This window comes from Eumetopias jubatus, unplaced genomic scaffold, assembly GCF_037043125.1.
Source record: "Eumetopias jubatus isolate StellerSeaLion01/CBP00866 unplaced genomic scaffold, mEumJub1_p1.0 scaffold_14, whole genome shotgun sequence".
Taxonomy (NCBI): Eukaryota; Metazoa; Chordata; class Mammalia; order Carnivora; family Otariidae; genus Eumetopias; species Eumetopias jubatus.
In genome coordinates this window covers 48,340,923-48,363,346 of record NW_028274820.1, presented here as the reverse complement: position 1 = coordinate 48,363,346, position 22,424 = coordinate 48,340,923, and the positions used below count along the sequence as shown (strand labels likewise).

The following is a 22,424-nucleotide window of genomic DNA, read 5'->3' as shown; positions in this document are numbered from 1 at the left end:
CAAATACACATATACATCCCACCCCTTTCATTCTTAAAAGTGTGGGAGAGCTCTAGCTGCCATCTTGCGTCCCCGCATGTGTGCATCTAATCTCAGCCAGTCCACCTAAGACCCCCTGAGTGCCAATCCTCTTCCCCCACTCGGTCCCATTTCCGCTCCAACAAGATGAAAGAAACTATCATGAACCGGGAGAAACTCACCAAACTGCAAGCACAAGTGTGCATTGGTGGGAAAGGAATTGCTCGTGGAAAGAAGAAGGTGATTCATAGAATGACTACAGCAGATGATAAAAAAAACTTTAGTTTTCCTTAAAGAAGTTTGGGGTAAACAACATCTCTGGTATTGAAGACGTGAACATGTTCACAAACCAAGGAATAATGATCCACTTTAACAACGCCAAAGTTCATCACCATTACAGGCTGAGACAAAGCAGCTGACAGAAATACTGCTCAGGATCTTAAACCAACTTGGTGCAGACAGTCTGACTAGTTGAGGAAGACTGGCCGAAGCTTTGCCCACACAGTCTGTGGATGAAAAAGCCCCACTTGCTACTGGAGAGGATGATGATGATGAAGTTCTAGATCTTTTGAAGAATTCTGATGAAGCTTCCAAGGAGGAAGCAAACTGAATTGAGTCAACTTCTGAAGAAGATAAAACTTAAAGAAGTTACTGGGGGTTGCTATTTTATATTATGACTGCTTTTTAAAATTTGTTCATGAATCTGATAAAATCTAGACCTCTAATATTTTTAAGCCCAAGCCCCTTGGACACTGCAGCTCTTTTCAGTTTTTGCTTATACACAATTCATTCTTTGCAGCTAATTAAGCTGAAGAAAACTGGGAATAAAGGTTGAAACATGGTTAATAAAGTTCTCTGCCTGGGGTCGGGGGGCGGAAGTATGGGAGAATAGAAGAGACAAGGAGAGAATTATGAAACATCTAAGCAGTCCTGTCCTAACATAAGAGGGGACTCAACACTTTCCAGGGCCCCACTCTTACATGGGCCTTCACTGTATTTTTTTGCCCCAAATAGTATTTTATCTTGAAAATATTAAGGATTGGCTTGCATATAAATGTCTCAGTTCTTCTTGATAATGGTCATTTACCTGAGATTCTTCTTTAGAACCAATGATATGTACAGCAAATTAATTGGAGATTACACTTAACATTCTTTCCTACATCCTAATATTTTTCTTCCTACCTCCCTCATCCCCCTTTTTTGCTTTGTTTTGTTTTGTTTTGTTTTGTTTTGGGGGTTTTTTGGTAATAGCTAAATTGATAATACAAATTAAGAAAGGATTTGTGTTTGTGGAGATTAGTGAGAGAATGGTGAGAAAGATAATTTTTAAAAGATTTTTCATTTATTCATTTGAGAGAGAGAGAGCTAGAGCATGAGCAGGACGGAGGGTCAGAGGGAGAGGCAGAAGCAAACCCCCTGCTGAGCAAGGAGCCCAACGGGAGGCTCTATCCCAGGACTCAGGGGTCATGACCTGAGCCGAAGGCAGATGCTTAACCGACTGAGCCACCCAGGCGCCCCAAGAAAGATAATTTTTTAATGACAGAGTTTGTATTTATATTGTAGGATTTCCTTAGTGTTCACGTTTCATATTTCTTTACACACTTCGGATCAAGGGAGGAACAGGAGACCACTGTAGTCTCCCTCTTGATTGCTGTCACGCCATAGAGTTGGAACTGTGAGCTGGGTTCCCAAAAAAGGTTGCAGTAAAGAGGGAGAAGTAGAAAAGTTAGAAAGAAATAAAAATAAGTGTTGACTTTATTATTATTTATTATGTAGCCACTTTTATTAAGTATATCATTAAATGGTCATTTAAGCCAATAGCAACCTTGTAAACTGCATGCTATTTTTAATCTCCGTTTCAGAAGTGTGGAAGCAGAGCTTAGAGAGATGAAACAACCTGCCTAGGATCACACACAGCTATTAAGTGGCAGAAGTGAGCTCTGGCATCAGGCAGTCTTGCCCCAGGAATGTGTCCCTTCTCATTGTCTTCCTCCCCTCCCATCTCCTCTCAGCTGAATCGAGCATATCTTTTTTATTATTATTTGTCTTCCTAGACAAGAAGCAGCTTGTTTCCATTCAGAAAAATTTCAGCTGTGATAACAAAATTTTTTAAATAATCAAATAAATGTGTATAATCTGGGAGAAAGTGAATGTGACAAGCATTGATCTAACTGCTTGACAAAAGATAATTCCTTTTATCCTTTTATCAACACCGTGATGTCGATATTTTATTTTCCCCATTTTGCAGAATAAATGAAGGTGCAGAAAAGTAAAGTAACTTACCTCCGGTCACACATCTGCTAAGCAGAGAAGCTACAATTTGTACCAATGCAGTCTGGCTCCAGAATCTTTGTTCTTAATAGGGGCTGACTTCTCCATTAAGCATGCAGATACAGTGCCAAGGGCCCACCATATTTTAGGGGGTCACAGAAATGTTTCGATTTGAATTTCTTTTAAAATCAGAAGGAAAAAATGAATATAGTAACATTGATTATATAATAAATATAATGAATATAATAATCTTGAATATAGAATTAACTATTCATAACATAAGTTATTTCACGAAGCCTCATTAATTCAATGGAGAGCCATATTGGGGGTGGGGGTTGGGGATTGAAGATGTAGATCTGAAAATACTCTGAGAATTAAAAGGTAGTTTAAATATGGCATCCTGGCTTGTACTGACGTCAAGCCTTGTTACAATCTATATTTACTGACTTTTTTTGTGAATATCCATGTTTTTTTAAATTTTTTATTGTTACATTAATCACCATACATTACATCATTAGTTTTTGATGTAGTGTTCCATGATTCATTGTTTGTGTATATCCATGTTTTATTGGAGAAATAGTGCTATGTCACATTCCAGAGTTCCATACCCTTTAAGTGTTATGTAATATGCAGTATATTGAGGTATGTATTTCTTTTCTGTGCTCTGAAAAATAATGAGGGTTTCAAATAAGAGATCGAGGGCCCATACTTTGGTTTGGGGATTCACGTTAGGATAGTGGTTCCTCACTTCTGGCTCACAATCAAGTGCCTGTACAGTAAAATCTTTTCACAGATTGTTAAGGACTGCATATTTAGGTCCTCCCCAAATTCATTTGTTGAAACCCTATCCACCAATATGATGGTATTAGAGGGTAAGGCCTTTGGGAAATAAATAGAATTAGATGAAGTCATGAGGGTAAAGCCCTCATGAATAGTTTTAACATCCTTATAAAAGTTGCAAGAATCCTGTCTCCACCCTCTGCTGTGTGAGAATACAAAAGAAGTAGGGAATTTGTGATCCAGAAGAGGGCTCTCCCTGGGAGACAACCATGTTGGTGCCTTGATCTTGGACTTGTATTCTTAATGTTTATAAATCAGCCAGTGTATGTTTGTTTTAGCAGCTTGAAGACACTAAGGCACCTGCACACACATACACATGCATATATGTGTATGTGTGGTATGAGATCATAGCAGTTAATTTTTAGAATTTTTTCAGCTATATGCTCTTTGTACTTTTAAAATGTTTTGTTAAAATGTATTCTTCCTTTATAAAAGAATTTTAGAGTTAAAGGTAAGTATTTCCCATCTCTCCACTGATATCTACCCACCCCCACCCTGGCCTTTTTTGTTATTCCTGGGTTCTTATCTGGCAAAATAAAGACCTTTAACTTTATGTTAACCCTTATATAGTTTTTTGTTTGTTTTTTTAATTTTGCCAATCCCCAGTTGGACCAAACTGTTGAACTACTCAAGAACCCCCAACTTTTTATAAAGGATTTCTGGTATTCTAAGTGACAAACAATTTCTCCTTTTTCCTGAATGAGCTCATTAAGGCTCTAGGTACCTGAGAGATTGATAGCCTTAGGGCACTACAGAAGAAAAAACAAAAATGGAAATGTGAGTAGAGGCACAGGGGCAGCGGGGTGGGTGGAGGGAATCATTTCATCAATATTAATCCATATTAATTTTCTCCTATTCATATTCTAACTTTTTCTTAGGAAAGAACGTCTTTTATGGCCCCTGGTGATATTGAATCAGTAGAATTAGTAGCCCTAGTGGTAGATGCCTTCTACTGTTGCTTTGCTGCTTTGTTTTTGCTCAAGATAATTTACACGAGTATTTCATCAACTCTAATCCATAGAGCTTTAGGCCTACGCAATGTTCTGCCAGGGAAAAACATTAGGTGTTCAAATACTTTTGGTAAGTTTACTCTGTCTCAACCCCAGCCCTTCACCATTCCCATCTCTAGGTTGCTCTAAACCACCTCCACTGAAATTTACTTCACGGGGAACATTAGCATATTAAAGGCTCTGAGAAGTGCCAAAGGGTTATTTGTTGTATTTTATTTTAAATTGACTTGCATTCAACTCAGCATTTCTCAAATTCCCCCCCTCTCCCCCCGCCCCGCAAACCCCTTCCCCCCTTAACACCTATTAGTAATCTAAGATAATATCCTTCCCTCAGGACAAACTTTGAGAAACTTTGAGAAATTGTATCATTACAGTTGTCAGGACTACACATTAGAAAGTAATTGAAATCAGACTTGAACAGTGATTCAGCATCCATTCATTCATTCATGGTCTTGAGCTGAATGGGAGTCAATGAACAGGTTCATGGCTGTTTCTCCACTTACTGGTTCTGTGACTTGTCGGTGAATCCTTTCACTTTTTTGAGAATCGGTTTCCTCCACTATAAAAAAGGCCACTGACACTGCTAGTGCTAATACTGTTCTCAAGATCCAGTGAGAAAATCAAGCAGTATGTAAAGTGCCCAATGCCCAGAGCCGAACTCGGTGTTTCTTCCCACCCATCCTTCACCTTGCTATGTTTCACAAATGAGAACAGTTAAAAATTAGCAACAAAAAAAGTCTAATTTAACAACAACAAACAAAACTTTTCCCATCCAAATTTTTATAAATTCTGAGGAAATTGTCTACTTTACTCATCTTGGGCTAGTGGGGTACCTGTGATTTCCATGACTAATGAAAAAATAATTTTACATGAGACTAATTGCAAAGCAGATCAATTTCTAGAATAAATGTCCTTGAAAATGTCTCTTTAATTTCCATTTAATTGGAACAGATTCATTTGCCATCCTTATTCATGCAAAACTCTCATTGACATCACTTAGTTCCAAACTAAATTAGGTAATGTAAATGATAAAAGCAGAATCACTGCACAGAAGCAAGAATACTGGGCTCATTCTGAGGCTCCACAACTACCAAATGTGGCAGAAGGCAAAGCCTGTGATTAAAACCCTGAGAGGCAAGACCCGAAGCGGAGGCATAAACAAGAGAAAGTAGAATTTGAGGCTCTATCATGGACATTCTGAGACAGGATTTATAGAAGAGAGTAAAAGATTTCATCTCGCCGTGAACATACCTCTAGTTAACTGTATTCATTCAATGTGTATGTGGTGCATACTTAGTTTGAGCCAAGTCCAGTTCTAGGCAGGCTTGTAAATAAAATAATCGTCTAGACCACCGGGATCCACCCTACTTTCCAGAGCTTACATCTTGTAGTAGGTGGAGGAGGAGAGAGGAGGGGTCCGGAAGCACACAAAAACTAGGGGCACATATATACACAAGTAGGAAAATTTTAAACAAGCTAAATCCTGTGATGAAAAAAAAAAGATTAATATACTAAAGAGAGAGTGAGTTAGGAGAAACATGGGGGGGATGTCATGAAAGCCCCCTCCAAAGGGGTGTTTTGCTGTTATTCTATCTCTACTTTTAGTTTATGCTTCCCATTTGGTTGAGGGTGTTATATTCGTGTATTTCTCATATAATACAATGTCTGGTACACTATGGTAATGAATGCTGAATAGAGAATTTAATAGGAGGAAATAAACTTCAGCATAAGGGATTTAGTTTAGTTATTATTAGACATATCCCAACCCTGAAGTATTGAATCCCTAAATGGTATTGTTACTCGAAGTTCTGGATTTCCTTTGTGTCTTAATCTGCTCAGGCTGCCATTACAAAATACTACAGAATAGTGCCTTAAATGACTGAAATTTATTTTCCCACAGTTCTTAATGATGGAAATCCAATATCATGGTGCCAGCACGGTCATGTTCTGGTGATCTCTCTTCATAGCTCGGCTTTTCACTGTGTGCTAACATGGCTTGCTTGTGGAGAGAGAGAGAGGGAGGGAGGAAGAAGGGGGAGGGGAGAGGGTGGAAAAGAGAGGGACCTTTGGGGAGGGAAGGAGGGAAGAAGAGAGGGACTGAGGGAGGGAAAGGGTGGCAGACAGATCCCTTTCTCTTCTTTTAAAGCCCCTCATCTGTCTTGAGGGCCCCACTCTCATGATCTAATTTAACCCAAATTACCTCCCAAAGGTCTCATCTCCCAATGCTATCACATTCCAGTTAGGGCTTCAACATATGCATTTTCAGGGGGATACAAATATTTAGCCTGGAACATTGTTTTAGCAGCTTTAAAAATAGGATGTGTTTACTTAATCTTTCAAGTTATCACTCATTTATGTGTAGGAATACAACCATGAATAAGATAAAGTCCTTGTTGCCCTAGAGCCTTAAGTCTAATTTTGGAAGCCATTTTGAATAAATTAGAATGGCAACTGTTCACTCTGTGCTAGATGGGACATTTTTAAGAGAAAAAAGCCCTTATAGGGGTGCCTGGGTGGCTCAGCTGGTTAAGCGTCTGCCTTAGGCTTAGGTCATGATCCCAGGGTCCTGGTATGGAGTGGGGAGCCTGCCTCTCCTTCCCGCTCTACCCATTTCCCCCCACCCCCCTCCCTGCTTATGCTCTCTCTCTCTCAAATAAAATCTTAAAAAAAAAGTCTTATAGAGACCTCTAAATGGTCCCCAAATGATCGCAGCCCCCTGATATTCACAGCTTTGTGCCATCCCTCTCTTACATTGTATTGGTCTATGTGACCAATAGCATATGGCAGAGCTGATGGTTTGTCACTTCCAAGATTAGATAATAAAAGACTGGGGCCTCCATCTTGAGTTTTCTGTCTTTTGGATTATTTGCACTTGGGAAGTCATGTCATCAGCAGCCCTACGGAGACATCCGCATGGTGAAAAACTGAACTGTATAGCCGGTAGTCACAAGGAACTGAGACTGCCAACCACCACATGAGCAAGCTTAGAAGCAGATTTCCCTCCAGATGACTGCAGCTCTAGCCCACAGCTTGACTACAATCTCAAAAGAGACCCTGAGCCAGAAACACCCAACTGACTTGCTTCTAGATTCTTTGATTGATAGATCCTGTGAGATAATAATTGTAGATTGATTTTAGCTGCTAAATCTCGAGGGTATTTGTTACTCAGTGTAGATAACTAATGAGGGTCTTTCATTGCAGTTAGTTCGAGAAATAATGGTGTGGAGTATTCTTGACAATTACATTAGATATAGAAGACTTAAGTAAGAATTAAATTTGTATTAAGTATAGCTGGATGTGTTGCAGAGTAAGACTAGTTATGGTACTGATATCAGACTAGGTAAGCTACTGATGCTTCTTCCTGCTGTAAGATTAAAGTATCCAAAATCCAAGCACTGGTATCTCCAGTTATGTCACAAATGAGTCAAATAACAAGAGCTATTTATAATGAATGCCATGGCCTTTTCCTCTATTTTAACTGATAGCACTTATTATTTGAAGAATTCTGAGTAGATTTCAGTAGGAGGGGGTGTGAGAATGTGTGTATGTACAGGAAAAAAAATATCTGTTTTAATTCTAAATGCAAAATTTATTTTTAGGTCTCATCTGTACACATACCTGAGGCAATGGGGTTCTGCTTCCTGAATGCCTTTCTGATAATGCCTTCCTTTATTGACTCAAATGATACCCATCTTTCCTAACAAAGGTAAGGCTTTCATTCATAAATAACTTCTTTTCTGGGTGGACTATGTTGCCTCAAAATATATTTGATAAGCCAATAAGCACTGATAATATTTGACAGAATAGAAACAGGGAGTAACTTCAATTTGGAATATAAAAGTGAACCAAGAATAAAAACCTGAGTTTTATTTAGAGTGTGTCATACAGATACAAAGAAGATTGGTAGCTTTCTTTGATGTGCTTACATGAAATGCCTGTAGTCAAACGGCTATTTTTAAACTTGAGAAGGAATTCAGGACAAAAGGAACATTTTAAATATAAAAGGGAATTCGGGAAGATCACAAAGAAGTGAAATCATTATTATGAAGTTCAAAGACACATTGTTCTTCAAATACCAAGAAGCTGACTTAAGTATCATTTGTGACCCTCATTCAAGGAAGACTTTCTAGGTTTTAAGGAAGTTATGGACATGAGGCCATTCTTTTGCCCCCTTTTCAGAAACTGCTCTGTTTTGGACAACTATTCTGTTTTACTTTCTTGAGATGAATTCCTCAGTTGTGCACTCCTGTCAATTCTCTCTCCTTCAACTACTGTGCTAGACTTTTTGAACTCAATAATGAAATCTTAAAGGCACGATTACTGGCCTGTTGTGTCAGGCATGAAGTCAGCCAACCACCAGAGACCAGGGGGATGGTTCTGGTGTGTCAGTCCCTGGCCTGAGCAGGATACGTATTGGAGACCAGGAATTGGCCCCCACGTAGATGGGAAGGTAAAAAATTATTTCAAACATGGGTCGGAAGTCAGGCTGAGTGTTCCCAGGTGTCCAGGACATTTCTAAAGGTCATCCAGAATGTCATAAGGATATAACTATGGCATCAATGCGGACTAACTTGAGAGTTGAGGTCTATTGTCTTAAGTTAGAAAAAAGTTCCAACAGACAAGAAAGGTGACTTTTATGGGGTACCAACTCTTCAGTTTAAAAACATTAGCTCATTTCTTCCCCACAGCAATTTTGAAAAATAGATTTTATATCCATTATATAGATGTGGAAGCTGAGACTCAGAGAAATAAAGTGATTGGCTTGTGTTGGAGCCAGTATTCAAATCCATGACTCTCTGATGCCAGTCCTCTTTCTACTATACTGTTATTTTCTACCTGCCTGTGGTTGAACTCAACAGAGTCATTGATTAAATACAAGAAAGTCAGGGGGTTGCTTTCATAAGAGCTCTAAGGGCATCGAGTACAAACCCTTCATTTAATAAATTTTTTAGAAAGATCATATTCATACAAGCTATAACTCTGAATTATATATTTCAGATACTTTGCTTTTTGGCCACATAAATATCATTGCCTTAGAAATCACAAAGAAGGTATTTTTTAATATGAGATAAACCTACAAATGTAAGAAATATATTCAGTTGAGTACAGCTTTTAATTTTCTTTTTGACAATAATTTTAAGAGCAAATTTTATCTAAAAACCATTTGTACTCAGGTAGTCAGCCTTTTTCAATTGTCCAGTAAATTTTTGTTTGTTTTCAGAAAGTCATTGTTTATAACATTGCTTAAATATTTGAAATTTGTTTATATTTGTAGAGCAGGGCAGTTCAACAGCGTGCTATCCATTTGTTCCATTCATCCTGAAACAAGCATTTAACACCTTCTATATGTCAATGACTAAGGACACCATTGTAATCAAGATCCTAAAGAGTTTATCAAATAAAGGACAGTAAGAAACATTTACACATAATTTAGAGCTATGGAAAAATGTCAGCTTTGAGAGCCCATGGGGAGGAATTCTCCTAATTCTCTTTTGGGGATCTTAACTGGGTAAAACAAACTCTTTCCAGGAAGACTTTCTAGAGGAAGTACCTTGGGAAGCCAGCCTGGATATGTCTAATACACATAAAAGGTTAATTTGTTAGTGATTTAGAGTCTTCTAAATCAAGTTGTGTCCCAGAAGAATAAAATTCCATTTCTAAAATGGACCTTTAGAACCCTTTTTGCCTTTGTTAACTAATCCGTCTTTTACATTTGAGGAAAGCATAGCAACCATATCTTCATTTCTTGTTGTGGTCAAGAAAACAACTATGAGAGTAGGAATTGATGAACTTTGTTGCTGTTTTGCTGTTTTTTGTTTTATTTTACTTTATTTTATTTTATTTTGTTTTATTTTATTTTTATTTTTGCTATTTGTCTTAAAGTTACTAATGCTATGCTTTTGGTTTTAAAAGAAATGTAAGGTGTCCTCTTTCTAAAGGAAAGTAAAGGATTTGTATTTTGTTCTTTGCTTATTAATTATTCCAAATTATATACCACTTAGAAGTTATGACCCCTGACCACCTACATATATTGCTGTTCTACAGATGGAAACTTCTTCAGTTCTTACAAAACTAATTCTAATTTAAACTACTAAATCATTCATTCTTTCAATGGATTAAAAAACATGACTATAATACATGCATATTGTAACCAACCATTCTAAATACTAGAAAAAGAATTCAGTTATCTTTTACTTCACATTAATCAGTTCTACTAGAGGTACATGTGACTAAAAATAAAAATGGATGTATCCTTTTTGATAAAAAATTAAAACGTTTAGGTAAATATAGTATCTATAGAAAGAAAAAAGAAGTATGGATATATATTGTACATGCTCAGTGGGGGTGATATTGCCCCCAAGTGTTGAACATTCATTCTCGGAGGAATGGATGGTATTATAATGGTTTGTGACTCCCAAAGAATTACAGGACATGAACAGATATAGAGTATATTTCTGATTTTAAAATTTAATGGGAGGAGGGCAGTTAGGAATAAAAAATGTCTGAAAAGTTTCCTTAAGGGGAAATAATGAAACAATGTTGAGAAACACTGGTATATATGTGCCTGTGTGTATATATGTGTGTGTGTATATATATACGTATATATATATATTTGTATATGTGTATATACATACACCTTTATGTGCATTATTTTCTATTTTGAACAAAGAGAGGATATATTATTCTCTCTACTCTGTTTTGTGCTGTTTTCACTTGACTATGATATGTCACATGTAAATCAGGGTTGACACATGCAAATGCTTACAGGGGTCAGCTGGGTAACATAAACAAGAAAAACGGATAGGGGAAGAATGTGGACCATAGCAAAATTGAGAGCCCATGCACCTTTACCCTTTAACGAGTAGCAGTGTTCGGCTCCAGCTAATGGTAGCCATGAAGGAATTTGGACTCAGTGTTATTATATCCTCTGAATCGTCAAGCAATACTGGAAATCGGAATTTTAGAAGTTGACAGTGATTTCCCCATGAGGGTCAACATTATGTGGGTCAAGCCAAACATGTTCTTGCTAATAAACATGTAGGCCTCCCTTTAGGGATTTTAGTAGAAGTCCAACCCAGTGTTTCTCAAGAAAGATTCAGAAACCAATTACAACAAAATCCCCTGCAACAGAATTTGTATGTGATGTGTTTGCTGGGCCCCAGCTCGAACCTACTGAATTAGAAACTCTATGGATCTACCCAGGAGGTTTTAACAGGGAGTTTCTTATGCAATCTCAAGTTTGTGAACCAAGGACATTGCATACTTTTTAACAGCTACACAACCAGAATTGAACTCCAAAACATGAAACTATCATACTTCGTTAAAACCATTCCCTTATTTATACCACATCTTCTTTATCCATGCATCAATCAATTGATGGACTTGGCTGCTTCCATAGTTGGACTATTTTAAATAATGCTGCTGTAAACATAGAGCGTGCATGTATCCCTTTGAATTCTTGTACTCTTTGGGTAAATACCCATAGTGCCATTGCTGGATCATAAAGTAGTTCTATTTTTAAATTTTTAAAGAACCTCCATACTGTTTTCCACAGTGGCTGCCCAAGTTTGCCTTCCCACCAGTCATGCACCAGGGCTGCCTTTTCTCCAAATCTTCCCCAACACTTGTTACTTGTATTGTTGATTTTAGCCATTCTGATGGGTGTGAGGTGATATCTCATTGTGGTTTTGATTTGCATTTCCCTGATGATCAGCGATGATAAGCATCTTTTCATGTGTCTGTTGGCCATCTGAATGTTTTCTTTGGAGAAATGTCTGTTTCTGGCCATTTTTAATTGGATTATTTGTTTTCTGGGTGTTGAGTTTTATAAGTTTTATATATTTTGGATAGTAATCCTTTACTGTATATGTCATTTGCAAATATCTTATCCCATTCCATAGGTTGAGTTTTAGTTTTGTTGATTGTTTCCTTCATTGTGGGGAAACTTTTTATACAATGGAGTATTATTTAGCCATAAAAAAGAATGAAATCTTGCCTTTTGCAATGACACGGATAGAGCTAGAGAGTATAATGCTAAGTGAAATAAGTCAGAGAAAGGCAAACACCATATGATTTCACTCATGTGGAATTTAAGAAACAAAACAAACAAGCAAAGAAAAAAATAAAAGAGAGAGAGAGACAAATCAAGAAACAGACTCTTAATTATAGAGAATAAACTGATTGTTACCAGAGGGGAGGGCTGAGGGGGGTTGGGTTAAATAGGTGATGGTAATTAAAGAGTGAACTTGTGAAGAGCAGCAGGTGATGTATAGAAGTGTTGAATTACTATACTGTACACCTGAAACTAATATAACACTATATTAGCTAATGGGGAGTGAAAAAACTTAAAAACGAAAACCATTCCCTTATTGATGGGTATTGAAAATGCTTCTAAATTTTTCTCTCTATAAATAATACTTCAGTAAAACTCCTTAAGCACATTGTTTTTATTTTTATAGGGTAGATTCCAAATCAGATTATGGGGTCTAATTTTAGGATCCAGTAGATATTGTAAAATTACTTTAAAAATGTCACATAAAGTCACATTCTGACCAGCAATATATGCGAGTGCCCTTATCCCAATAGTGACATCCCTGGGTATTAAAAAAAAAATTTTAACCTTCTTTATTTTTTAATTTCTAAAGAAGATTTTATTTATTTATTTGACAGGGAGAGAGAGCACAAGCAAGGGGAAGGGCAGGCAGAGGGAGAGGGAGAAGCAGACTCCTCTCTGAGCCAGGAGCCTGATGCAGGGCTAACATTCTTTATTTTTTAAATGCATAATATTCTGACTTCTAGTACAGTTAAGAATTTTTTAATCATGTGTTTGCATTTCCTCTTCTTGGGGAATTTGCAGATATCCCCAAGCTGACAATGGCAGGTTTGAGAGTGGGAGCCAAGACATTCTACACAGCGTCAGTTTCTTTGATACTCTTCCCTTCTTCCTAGGCTTCACCCTCCCATCAAATCCCTACTTTTTCTTTTCACAGGGAGCCCACTAAGCCACTAATTATCTTTCACCATCCTGGCAGGTCTCTAAGTTTTCTTTTAGAATTATAGTCATCTGTTTATTTCCTTTGCACATTTGGCTACTTAGTAGTCGATTTTTTTCTTAACTCTTTGATGTAGTTCTGCGCAAACTAGGCCATTAACAATTTGCTTTATATAATATTTTTAAGAAACAAATTATAAAAGTTACTATTTTACTTAACCTAATTTGAACAAATTTTATTTAATTTTAATCATATTAATTAAAACAAGCGGTATCATTTTTCTCTTTTGTTTTTGCTGCTTTTAGAAATTCACATAATTTAACATCATGCATTTTCAGTATAATGCTATATAATAAGTTAACTGCAGAAAAGCCACTAATGAACATTATTTTATTAAATAACAGCAAAGAAACTTTAAGGATTTAAGTAGCTTATATGAACGTTAAGAACTTTCCAAGCTTGGATATGGATTTTTTTTTAAGTGGGGGGCTTTCTCTCAAGAGCTCCTATTTCAAAAGCCAAATGGGATTTCAAAATACAAGTAAATAAATGTCAAAACCTCTTGGCCTCTGCTCTGCCATTCTTTGCCTGAAATCCTGCCAAAATTAAATTTTCCATTCAAGGACTGGCATTTACTAAGCTTATTTTTTTAAAGACTCACTTTCAAAAGTAGTGGAAATTCTGTGCAACTTTTGACATTCCTCTCTGTGGATAGAACAGCTCCCTCTCTAGACATTTTCCACAGGGGTAACTTTTTCTGAAAAACGAATTTTCAGTCCTTGAAATATCTTTGGCATCTAGGTCTATTGGTTTTTTCCCAGTGCCAAGCACAGAAGATAAACAGAAGCCAAGCTAAGGGCTAGTGTTTCACTAGGTATCACAGCACAAAAAGGAAAGAGGGCAGAAGAGAAAGTGGGAGAAAAGAGCATGGTCCAATATTTCACTTGCTAGAGGGGGGCATTTATCTCAGAAAAATTGTGCTGTCTCAACAAAACTGAGCTGTAGCGAGACTCACTGTCTGCTTATTCACATAACATCATTTTCAATTATTGTTAAGATCAAATAGTTAAGAGCTGAGTGTGTTTAAAGAATCCCAAGGCAGAGACATGGAGCCCCCTCACTACAGAGTAAAATCGGAGGATTAGGGCGCTGCTTCTTTTTGCCGGTCCAGCGTTGGTGGGGGAGAAGGGGTAGTGCTTTTTGGGAGCCTGTGAAAGAGTGAGGACTTGGGAAATGGAAACTAAAACTCTCAACCAGAAAAATCCTGCAGTATCCCTAAATGAAAGTTTAAAAAGTTAACAAGAAAACTGAGGGATAAATTAAAGGTAAAATTGAAAACTACAGAAAGTTAGGTGAGAAATCTATCTGCGATTGAACTGTTTGCACTTCTAAAAGCAATGGCTTGAAGCAGCAAGCAAGTTACTAGTCTGTCTTTATGCTTTCTCCCCTCTCTCCTTTTCTCTTCCTTTCCTCTTTCGCAGCTTTTCTCGTAGGCAGTGCGCCCTGAGATTGTCGCCCTGTGAGCATTCCTTTAATTTCCGAGTTATTTCTTTTCCTCTTGTCCTCAGACCTAAGCCTCCTTTTCTTCAGACAGTATTTGTTCAGGGACGTATCATAGAGTAGGTAGAGGGGTAGAAAAAAGTTTTTTGGTTTGGGAAACTTGGGCCTTTGTTGTGTCATTTCCCCTGCCCCTCCACGCCCCCAGCCACGTGACCAAGAAAGGCCGGAATTTTGTGAATGGAGCCGAAAGGTGGCTGCAAGGGCGGGAGAAGCTCCGCCCCTTCCCCTGAAGCGGCCAATCTCCTAGCGGAGCGCTGCGGGGTCAGTAATAAACAACAATGGGCTGGAAACATACGATACGTTATTGGCTGAGGCGAGAACCTCGCGGGGGCCTACCCTAAAGCTCCGCCCCTTCCCGGTTACCCTGGATACCCGTCAGGCTCTGGCCGCTGAGGTCTTTGGAAACTGTTGCTCACGTTACAGAGGCTGGTCTATCCCAGGAATGCTGGGCGGCGGGACACTCTTGCTATTGGCTTCTCGCCTGATTTCACCCTCAGAATGTACCCCAGAGCCTCACTATTCCTCTTGGAGACCCAGGCTGTGCCCGGAACCCCTCCGTGGCCGAGGTTAAAGTGCAGTTCCCGCCCAAAATGTTTGTTAGGTGCTCGCGTTTGCACCCGCTACTTGGATTAACTAGTTTGAGGGAATGCACGGTGGGTGTCCTTGCTGTCCACAGTTATTGGGTGTTTCCCAGTAATACTTTTTCTATTGTTGTTTATTTAAAAAAAAATTTTTTTTTGACAGATATTTACCCTCCTAGTTCCCTCCATGGGTCCGGAATTGAGTCTTACGGGCTCACACTCTCATTTCAATGCGTCTCCATCACGTTCCATTTAAGGAAGGAAACTTTCAAATAGAAATTGAGAACTGCAGCACGTTTCCCTAAGGCGGAACAGCTGCCGGAAACGTCCTTTGGTCTCTAGCTCTGGTCGCCATCAGGATCACAAGTGAATTTCAACACCACTAAGTCGCTGGTCCCATCCCCACGGCCTCCCATCCACTGTTGGGCCGAGACTGCTTCCTAAATGACTTTTTACAGCTCCAAGCCTCATAGGCGCGTCAGGGCAAGTGGTTTCAGAGTTGCAGCCCACACTTTTTAACGTCCCGATCATTGTCCTTGAAACTCGAGCCCCATCACCGCTCGCCCCCAGCTCCGGGCTCTAGCGGTTTAAAAAGCTGGAGAGGAAGTGAAAGCGTCAAGTACAGTAAGTGACACCCTCCGCCTCCGTGTGTACATAACAAAAGCTCAGGAAACGTGCGGGTCCCTAGGATATCCGAGCCACCCCATTCCCTCCCTGGCCCTCCCCACCTCCACAGTGGACTAGAAGCACCTTGTCGCAGGGCACACGTGGGACCTTTGTTTGTTTGTTTGTTTTTATATACTTTTCCTCGCCTAGATTGTTCTGTGGTCCTGCTAAATTTCCCTCCCAACGCAACCGCTCCTAACTAGCAGTTCCTCAGTTTCCAGGTGGTTTACTCACAGATTCTTTATTGTACTGTCCCATGAATGATAGGATCTTGTTCTACTTGAGGGTGGCCGTTAAAAAGTGGGGCTGGGTGTTGAAAAACGGGAAAAGAATTTGGGCCAAAAGCTTAGTGGGAACGAGTCTGTAGAGCGAGGTGGGCTCCTTATCAGGTGGAGGCTGGAGATGTTGAGGGAGAGGATTCGAGGGAGTAAGGAGGCATGGGCTTGGTGGGTCGCATTTCAGAGTATATGCCAGCACCGAACAAAAGTGATTTAGGGCATCAGCCCAATAGTGGAAGAAAAGGAATACTAGCGATTCGATACACAGGGCTTCAGTGTCCCGGACGCCTTAACAATAAGCAGAGCGTTAGGAAGGCAATTGATTTCCTCTGTGGCGTTTGCAGGCTGTGGATACTGCGCCAGCCCGCGGAGCATCCGCTAGGAAGAGGGGCGCGAGAGATCCACGAGAAGGGGCAGCAAGCCGCCTGATTGACAGCTCGAAATCTGATCTTGTGAAAGAGACGCGGAGCCAATGGGAGGCAGCGATCCATCAGTTTGGATTGGAGGCCCCTGGAGGAGAAGTAGAGGAAAAACCACCGAATTGAGCTCTGTCAGAGGCGCTTTCGGCTTCCAAAGGGGAAGTACTGGGCAATAATTAATGTTTTTATTAAATTTGGAGGGAATTTTTTGCAGCCGTTCGCCTAGCGTGGCCTTCAGGTGGGTCTTTCCAACAACTTTTTATGTCTCTCCAGATAATTGCATGGTTGTGGGTTGCAAAAACTGTCCTTATGAAAGAGGTGTCTCCGTCTCTTTAGTCCCGTTAGGTGCAAAGCAAGTCTCGTTGATCGCCATTGCTAGTTTTGCACACGTTTGCGAATCAGAGCTGCCCGGGGTACACCGACCGCGCAGGGAAACATCGAGAGTGTAAATAAATACATCGCCTCTTGTTCGGATTTTTGCTACTGCCGAAAATATGTAAATTGTGAACTCTCTTGGCTCTCTTTGGATCCAGGTGAAGGAGGCGGTGTAGGGAGGGTTATTTTTGTGAATGGGACTGTCGGAGGGTAATTAGCTATGCAAATTCAAGAGCTTCATTCATGATTTTTTTTTTTTTTTTTTTTTTTAGCCTAAAAGCCATCTTGTTCCCCTCTAGGTTGATAGAAGTCCAGATCCCGAGGAAATCTCCAGCTAAATGCTCAAAATATAAAACACTCAGCTGAGATTTGCGAAGAGCAGCAGAATGGATGGATTTTATGACCAGCAAGTGCCTTACATGGTCACCAATGTGAGTGATCAGTTCGAAAGTTGCTGTTTATAAACTTGACTCCAACGGGGGGGGGGGGAGGAGGGAGAGAACGAGAAGGGAGGGGGTAAGGGGGCTGGGATTGCAGATACTTTATCTGCTTTGTTGCCACTGTAGGGCGACTCTGCTTCTAGAAGCCCAGTCTTCAAAATGAGCTTACCTTTCAGTGATTTGGATAAGGCATAGTTTTGTTTTTAAGACCCTCCCCCCCTTTTTGTTCTGATTAAAGTGCCCAAGATGAGTGGAAGAGGAGACGGAGGGCAGCAGCAGCTGCTGCACTCAAAGTTTTTGGCTGGGTTTGTCTGCCACATTGAAAAGAATGAAGTTGAGACAAATGCTGACACTTTTTGTTTACATGGGGTGTTTTTGTTTCTTTTTTTATCGTCTCGTTTTTTCCTTATGTTTTTTATTTCACCACTCTTTTTATTTTTGTTTTGGGGGGTGGTATCAGAGAGAATAAAATTCACGGTATTTTAGTCTAGCTTTGATCCAGCTAAAAACGACTTTAAGTGTGATTGCTTAATGTTGTTTTGATGCTGAGATGCCATGAATACATGACTGATAAGTAGTAGTGTGTTAGGCTTGGCGCTGGGAAGCAACTCTCCCTGGTTGTTGAATTCTCAGCCTAAGCTTTAACTGTCAAGTGAACGCTGAAAATGAATATTAGAATTGATACTATGGACTTTTATTTTTCTATTTAGAGAGAGGATCCAGCAGACTTATGTATGCATGTGTTTTTTTGTGTGTGTGACATCTGAGGTTTACAATTTTTTTAAAGGATTTTTTCTTTCCCTTTGTAGAATCAGCGTGGGAGAAATTGTAACGAGAAACCAACAAATGTCAGAAAAAGAAAATTCATTAACAGAGATCTGGCTCATGATTCAGAAGGTGAGGTTTGATTTGGGGCTGAATCCCCCCTCTTTACCTATACCCCCACCCTCACAAAGGAGAGGAGCACTTCAGCCTTAGCTTAAAAATAATAATCTTTCAAATTACTGCATTTAACTGAGACTTTTACTTGGAGCAATTAACATAATGTGACAGTTTGCATTGGAGGATATTTTATGGCCCTGTCACAAAACTAATGAAAGAAGGAAATAAACACTTAGCAGTGACATCCTTCTTTTAATCATTCTTTTGTGTTTAAGTACTCTTGTCCATATGGCACACAACTAATCCCATACACTGAGGTAACAATTTTAAAATATCCAACACCGTGGGACAAAGTAAGCAACTAGGTATACTACTTAATTTCTCCCTTCTACTTTCTTAGAAGTTAAACAATGTAAATCATTGTTTGCTTTCCCATTCCCCATACACTAAAACCATTTACTGTTATCAAACTTTTCATGGATGATTTTGATGACTACATGGTGAGGTCATAATATCTTGTTTATAGGCCTTCAAGTGTTCACTGAATCATAATTAAGGCCTAATTTATAATTAGAATACCTATTTGGGAAATTAGGTTACAGATTTTTTTTTTTTAATGCACTGTTAGGAGGTCAGTATGTTATAAAGTATTCCAGCCATACGGGAGCATTCATAATGAACTTAATATACTTAGATTTAATTATCAAAGTTCAGTTTGCCATTTTGATTAGGCATGTTGAATTCTGAAACTTAAATCTTCATACATATTGGACACCCTCTCTCTCCCACAATGACAGAATACACAGTTTTGGACTTGATAATAAACAGGTGCCAGGAAATTATCTCACTTTGACTTTTGTAAATCTATTAATGTAGAAATTTTCCTCTAAGATCTTGTATTTAAAAGTTGTCCCTTTTAGTTTTGAGGCGTTGAAACTCAAGACATACAGTGCTTTAAGAATTATACCATGTACTGTTTCATCTTTTCTACAAGCTTCAGAAGATAAAAAGAAAGTGATGGCCAGCCTTTCTACTCTTTCCTCTGCAAGAGTTGACTCTATTTAAGAAAGGTTTGCGCGGATAGACACACCTTCACCTCAGCCTTTTTGTGAATCCTAGTGTATGTGTGTCTAGTGTCCCTGAGCTTATTTATTAAGTTATTTGTTAAAAGGGAAGATATTGCCTTCGTTATTTAATTCACTAAAAGAATTTCTTAAGTGTTGCTTAATAGCCATTAAAATGACAGGATTATTGAGCTATTTAAGTCATGAATCCTATTTTCTTCTTATATTGACTACCCCCCAAATTAAATTGATACTCAGTACCAATTTCATGACAAACATTTCCATTTAATGGAGCCTAAAGGTTTTTCAAATCTTTTGTTTATGTCTCTGACTTGTTTTTTAGAACTCTTTCAAGATCTAAGTCAATTACAGGAAACATGGCTTGCAGAAGGTAAGGCAAAAAAATTGCTTTAAAAGGAGGGGAAAAGCAACTCTAGAAGGGGGGAAAAAAAAAAGTCCTGAACTTGCTGTCTTAATGTTCAGCCCAATTAATTGAGCTCTAAAAGAGCCACCTCATGTGTCATGCATACATTAGAGTCTCTGATGAGTTTGTCTTTGGGGAATCCGGGGCTGCACTAGCCAGTGTCATCACAAATTACCAGGAGAAATTGCTTCCAGCTCACAATCACATCTGCTTTTGGCAAGAACTAATGCACCAAGACTTCAAGTTCTAAGCCTCTGTTCAGATTTTAATTGCAATTGATCAGGTTTATATTATTGTACCTCGAGAGACCTCCTAGAGCCAGAACCCGGCTTGCTGTTTCTTTTACAGCAGCGCATATCATTATTTGGTGTTCTGGTGGAGGACTTTTCTGATGGCAGAAATTAGTTTCTCTGGGTTCATCAGGACGGGATGCTTCAAGATTTAAGTGCAAGTGTCTTCTTTCCACCGTGTTCACAGCACAGAACGTTAGGTGTGTATCCGATACTTAGGAAATCTATGGCTTTAAAAGAAATCTTTGGGGGATTTGAGGATTTAAAGAAAGGTTTTCTGTTTGTTACTGTTATGTGATATTTGCTGAAATTGATTTTTGCTTTTGTGTCACTTTTATTAGGATTTATTTAATATAGCAAGGTGACGTGTAAAGGCATTACTCTTGTTTTTAATTACTTTTTAGTAAAATTTTGTGTTGCAATCTATTGTATCTTTTATTGGGTGAAACTTTATTTTATAGGAACAATGAGATACTGCTTCAGTACAGCTTAATACAACTTGAGAAATGCCTAATGCTGAGGGACTTTTGTTGGTGTCCATAATTTGAAATTTTTCTTTTGGATTTGTCATAAATGTGAAATACTAATTTTGTCCTATGATGTGTTTTATGGGAAGCACAAAGAGAAAGTTATATCTATTTAAGCATTGAGTATGATTTGTATCTCTGTCTGTATGTTATCTGGGAAACATGCAATTTTTGGAACAGATTTTTAAGGTTGTTAAAACAAGGGAGAGAGTCCCTTTAAATGGAACCCAAGTGTTGCTATTGCTACTTTGAGCCAGACTGCAGTGCTTTATCGGTGGTCTTGCTTGCAGTTCATCAAGTTGCTGTTAGCATGTAAAATAAGTTTCTTTGTTTTGCTGATATTCTAGTTTTCCAAAAAGCTTTTGCAGTCTTTATAGATCTTTTAAGTTAAACAGCTCTTCTAGTAGCCCTTTGAAAGGGTGATTGTATTTGCATGTTCATAAAAGGTAAGTATTAATGAAAATTTTAGTTATATTTAAAGGTCATTTTGCTTGTCTCTGTAAATGAAACTTATTGCAATAGATTACTTACTATTGCAACATAAACCATATATTGAAACCTAACTTTTTCAAGAAAAATTTGCAGAGGTCCTTGTGTTAACTTTGATCTGTTAGTTTTGCAAAGTTGAAGATTGTGAGGACATTACATTCATGAGGAAATTGGTTCGCTTACCTAAAATAACTTGAAATATCTATTTTAATTGTTCTCGAAGATTTGTTGGTTCTTAGATGTTTAAGTCTCATTGATTCCAAGTCATTGCACTTGCTGGCAGATTTTGCATGTGCATAGCAACTCTGTTTCTGGAATTTTAAAATGTGGATTCTGTGAGAGACTCTTGCCATTTTATAATCAGTTTTAGTACAGTCTCTGACTTTTGACTTGTTTTGTTTATTTGTCGCTCGGTAAGTGATTTGAATAACTTATCCAAGTTAATCTTTTAAAACTCTGCACTGAATATATTCTTACCCATGATTTTAACATACCTGTAAATCAGATTTGAAGATTTAACTTTATATAAAACAAACCTAGAAAATGACTGATGTATTTGGAGGAACATGGACTTTTACATAGAAAATAATTCATAAGCTTAAATAAGTTAAGGAATTAATCCTCGGGGTGTTTTATTGAATACCCAGGTGGGCGACTGTTTACAAACTGGATAAGACTGCATTTTAGAATAATGTAAACAGTTTTCAAATTAGTTTACATTAATTTATCCTATCATGATATAAGCAAAATATTGTTAATAGGACTTTTAAAATCTAATAATGGAAAGAGAGTTCTTTTTTTTTTTTTACTATTTGTTAATAGACTGCATATTTATTTTTATTTTTAGCAATTCTATATCATTATATTATTTGCTTTAGCATTTTAACTTGACTTATCCCACATCTTGAACCAAAAGAGATCTTAAAACTACGCTAGGTTATTTGTAGCTAGATTTGTTCATTTCTGTTCTTCTGGACATCCAGAAATTAAAACTTTGCCAAATTGGCAGACTAGGGACTGTTTATATATTTCTTTTCATAATGCTTGGGTAGCCAAGAAAGTGACCATGGAATTTTAAGGCATCTTGACCCTTTTAAAAAAGATCATTGGCAATTAACTGAGTTTCTCTCGTCAGTTAGAATCCCACTGAGAAGTTATACAGGTCTAAAAATCTTATTAGACGTGAGAGTCAAATTGTGTCAGAAGAAAATCATGTTTTTAAAAAGTGATCAAAGCCCTGAATACTTGGGAAATGATATATCCCAAGATGTTTGTTTTTTCTTATAAGAATTTTTAT

The 22,424-nt window shown here is 38.2% G+C and overlaps 1 protein-coding gene and 1 pseudogene across 1 annotated transcript in view; both read left to right on the top strand.

Annotated features, from left to right (window-relative positions):
* Positions 1-165: 165 nt before the first annotated feature.
* LOC114220171 (transcription factor BTF3 pseudogene) lies at positions 166-628 on the top strand (annotated as a pseudogene).
* Positions 629-16,788: 16,160 nt separating this feature from the next.
* The window catches only part of ETV1 (ETS variant transcription factor 1), an 88,892-nt gene continuing 83,256 nt past the window's right edge, over positions 16,789-22,424 (top strand). Inside the window, exons 1-5 of the mRNA XM_028119148.2 lie at positions 16,789-16,874; positions 16,973-17,169; positions 17,284-17,442; positions 18,261-18,348; positions 19,741-19,788. Coding sequence (XP_027974949.1) covers positions 17,398-17,442; positions 18,261-18,348; positions 19,741-19,788 — 181 coding nt within the window. The 5' untranslated portion in view covers positions 16,789-16,874; positions 16,973-17,169; positions 17,284-17,397. The remainder of the gene's footprint in view (positions 16,875-16,972; positions 17,170-17,283; positions 17,443-18,260; positions 18,349-19,740; positions 19,789-22,424) is intronic.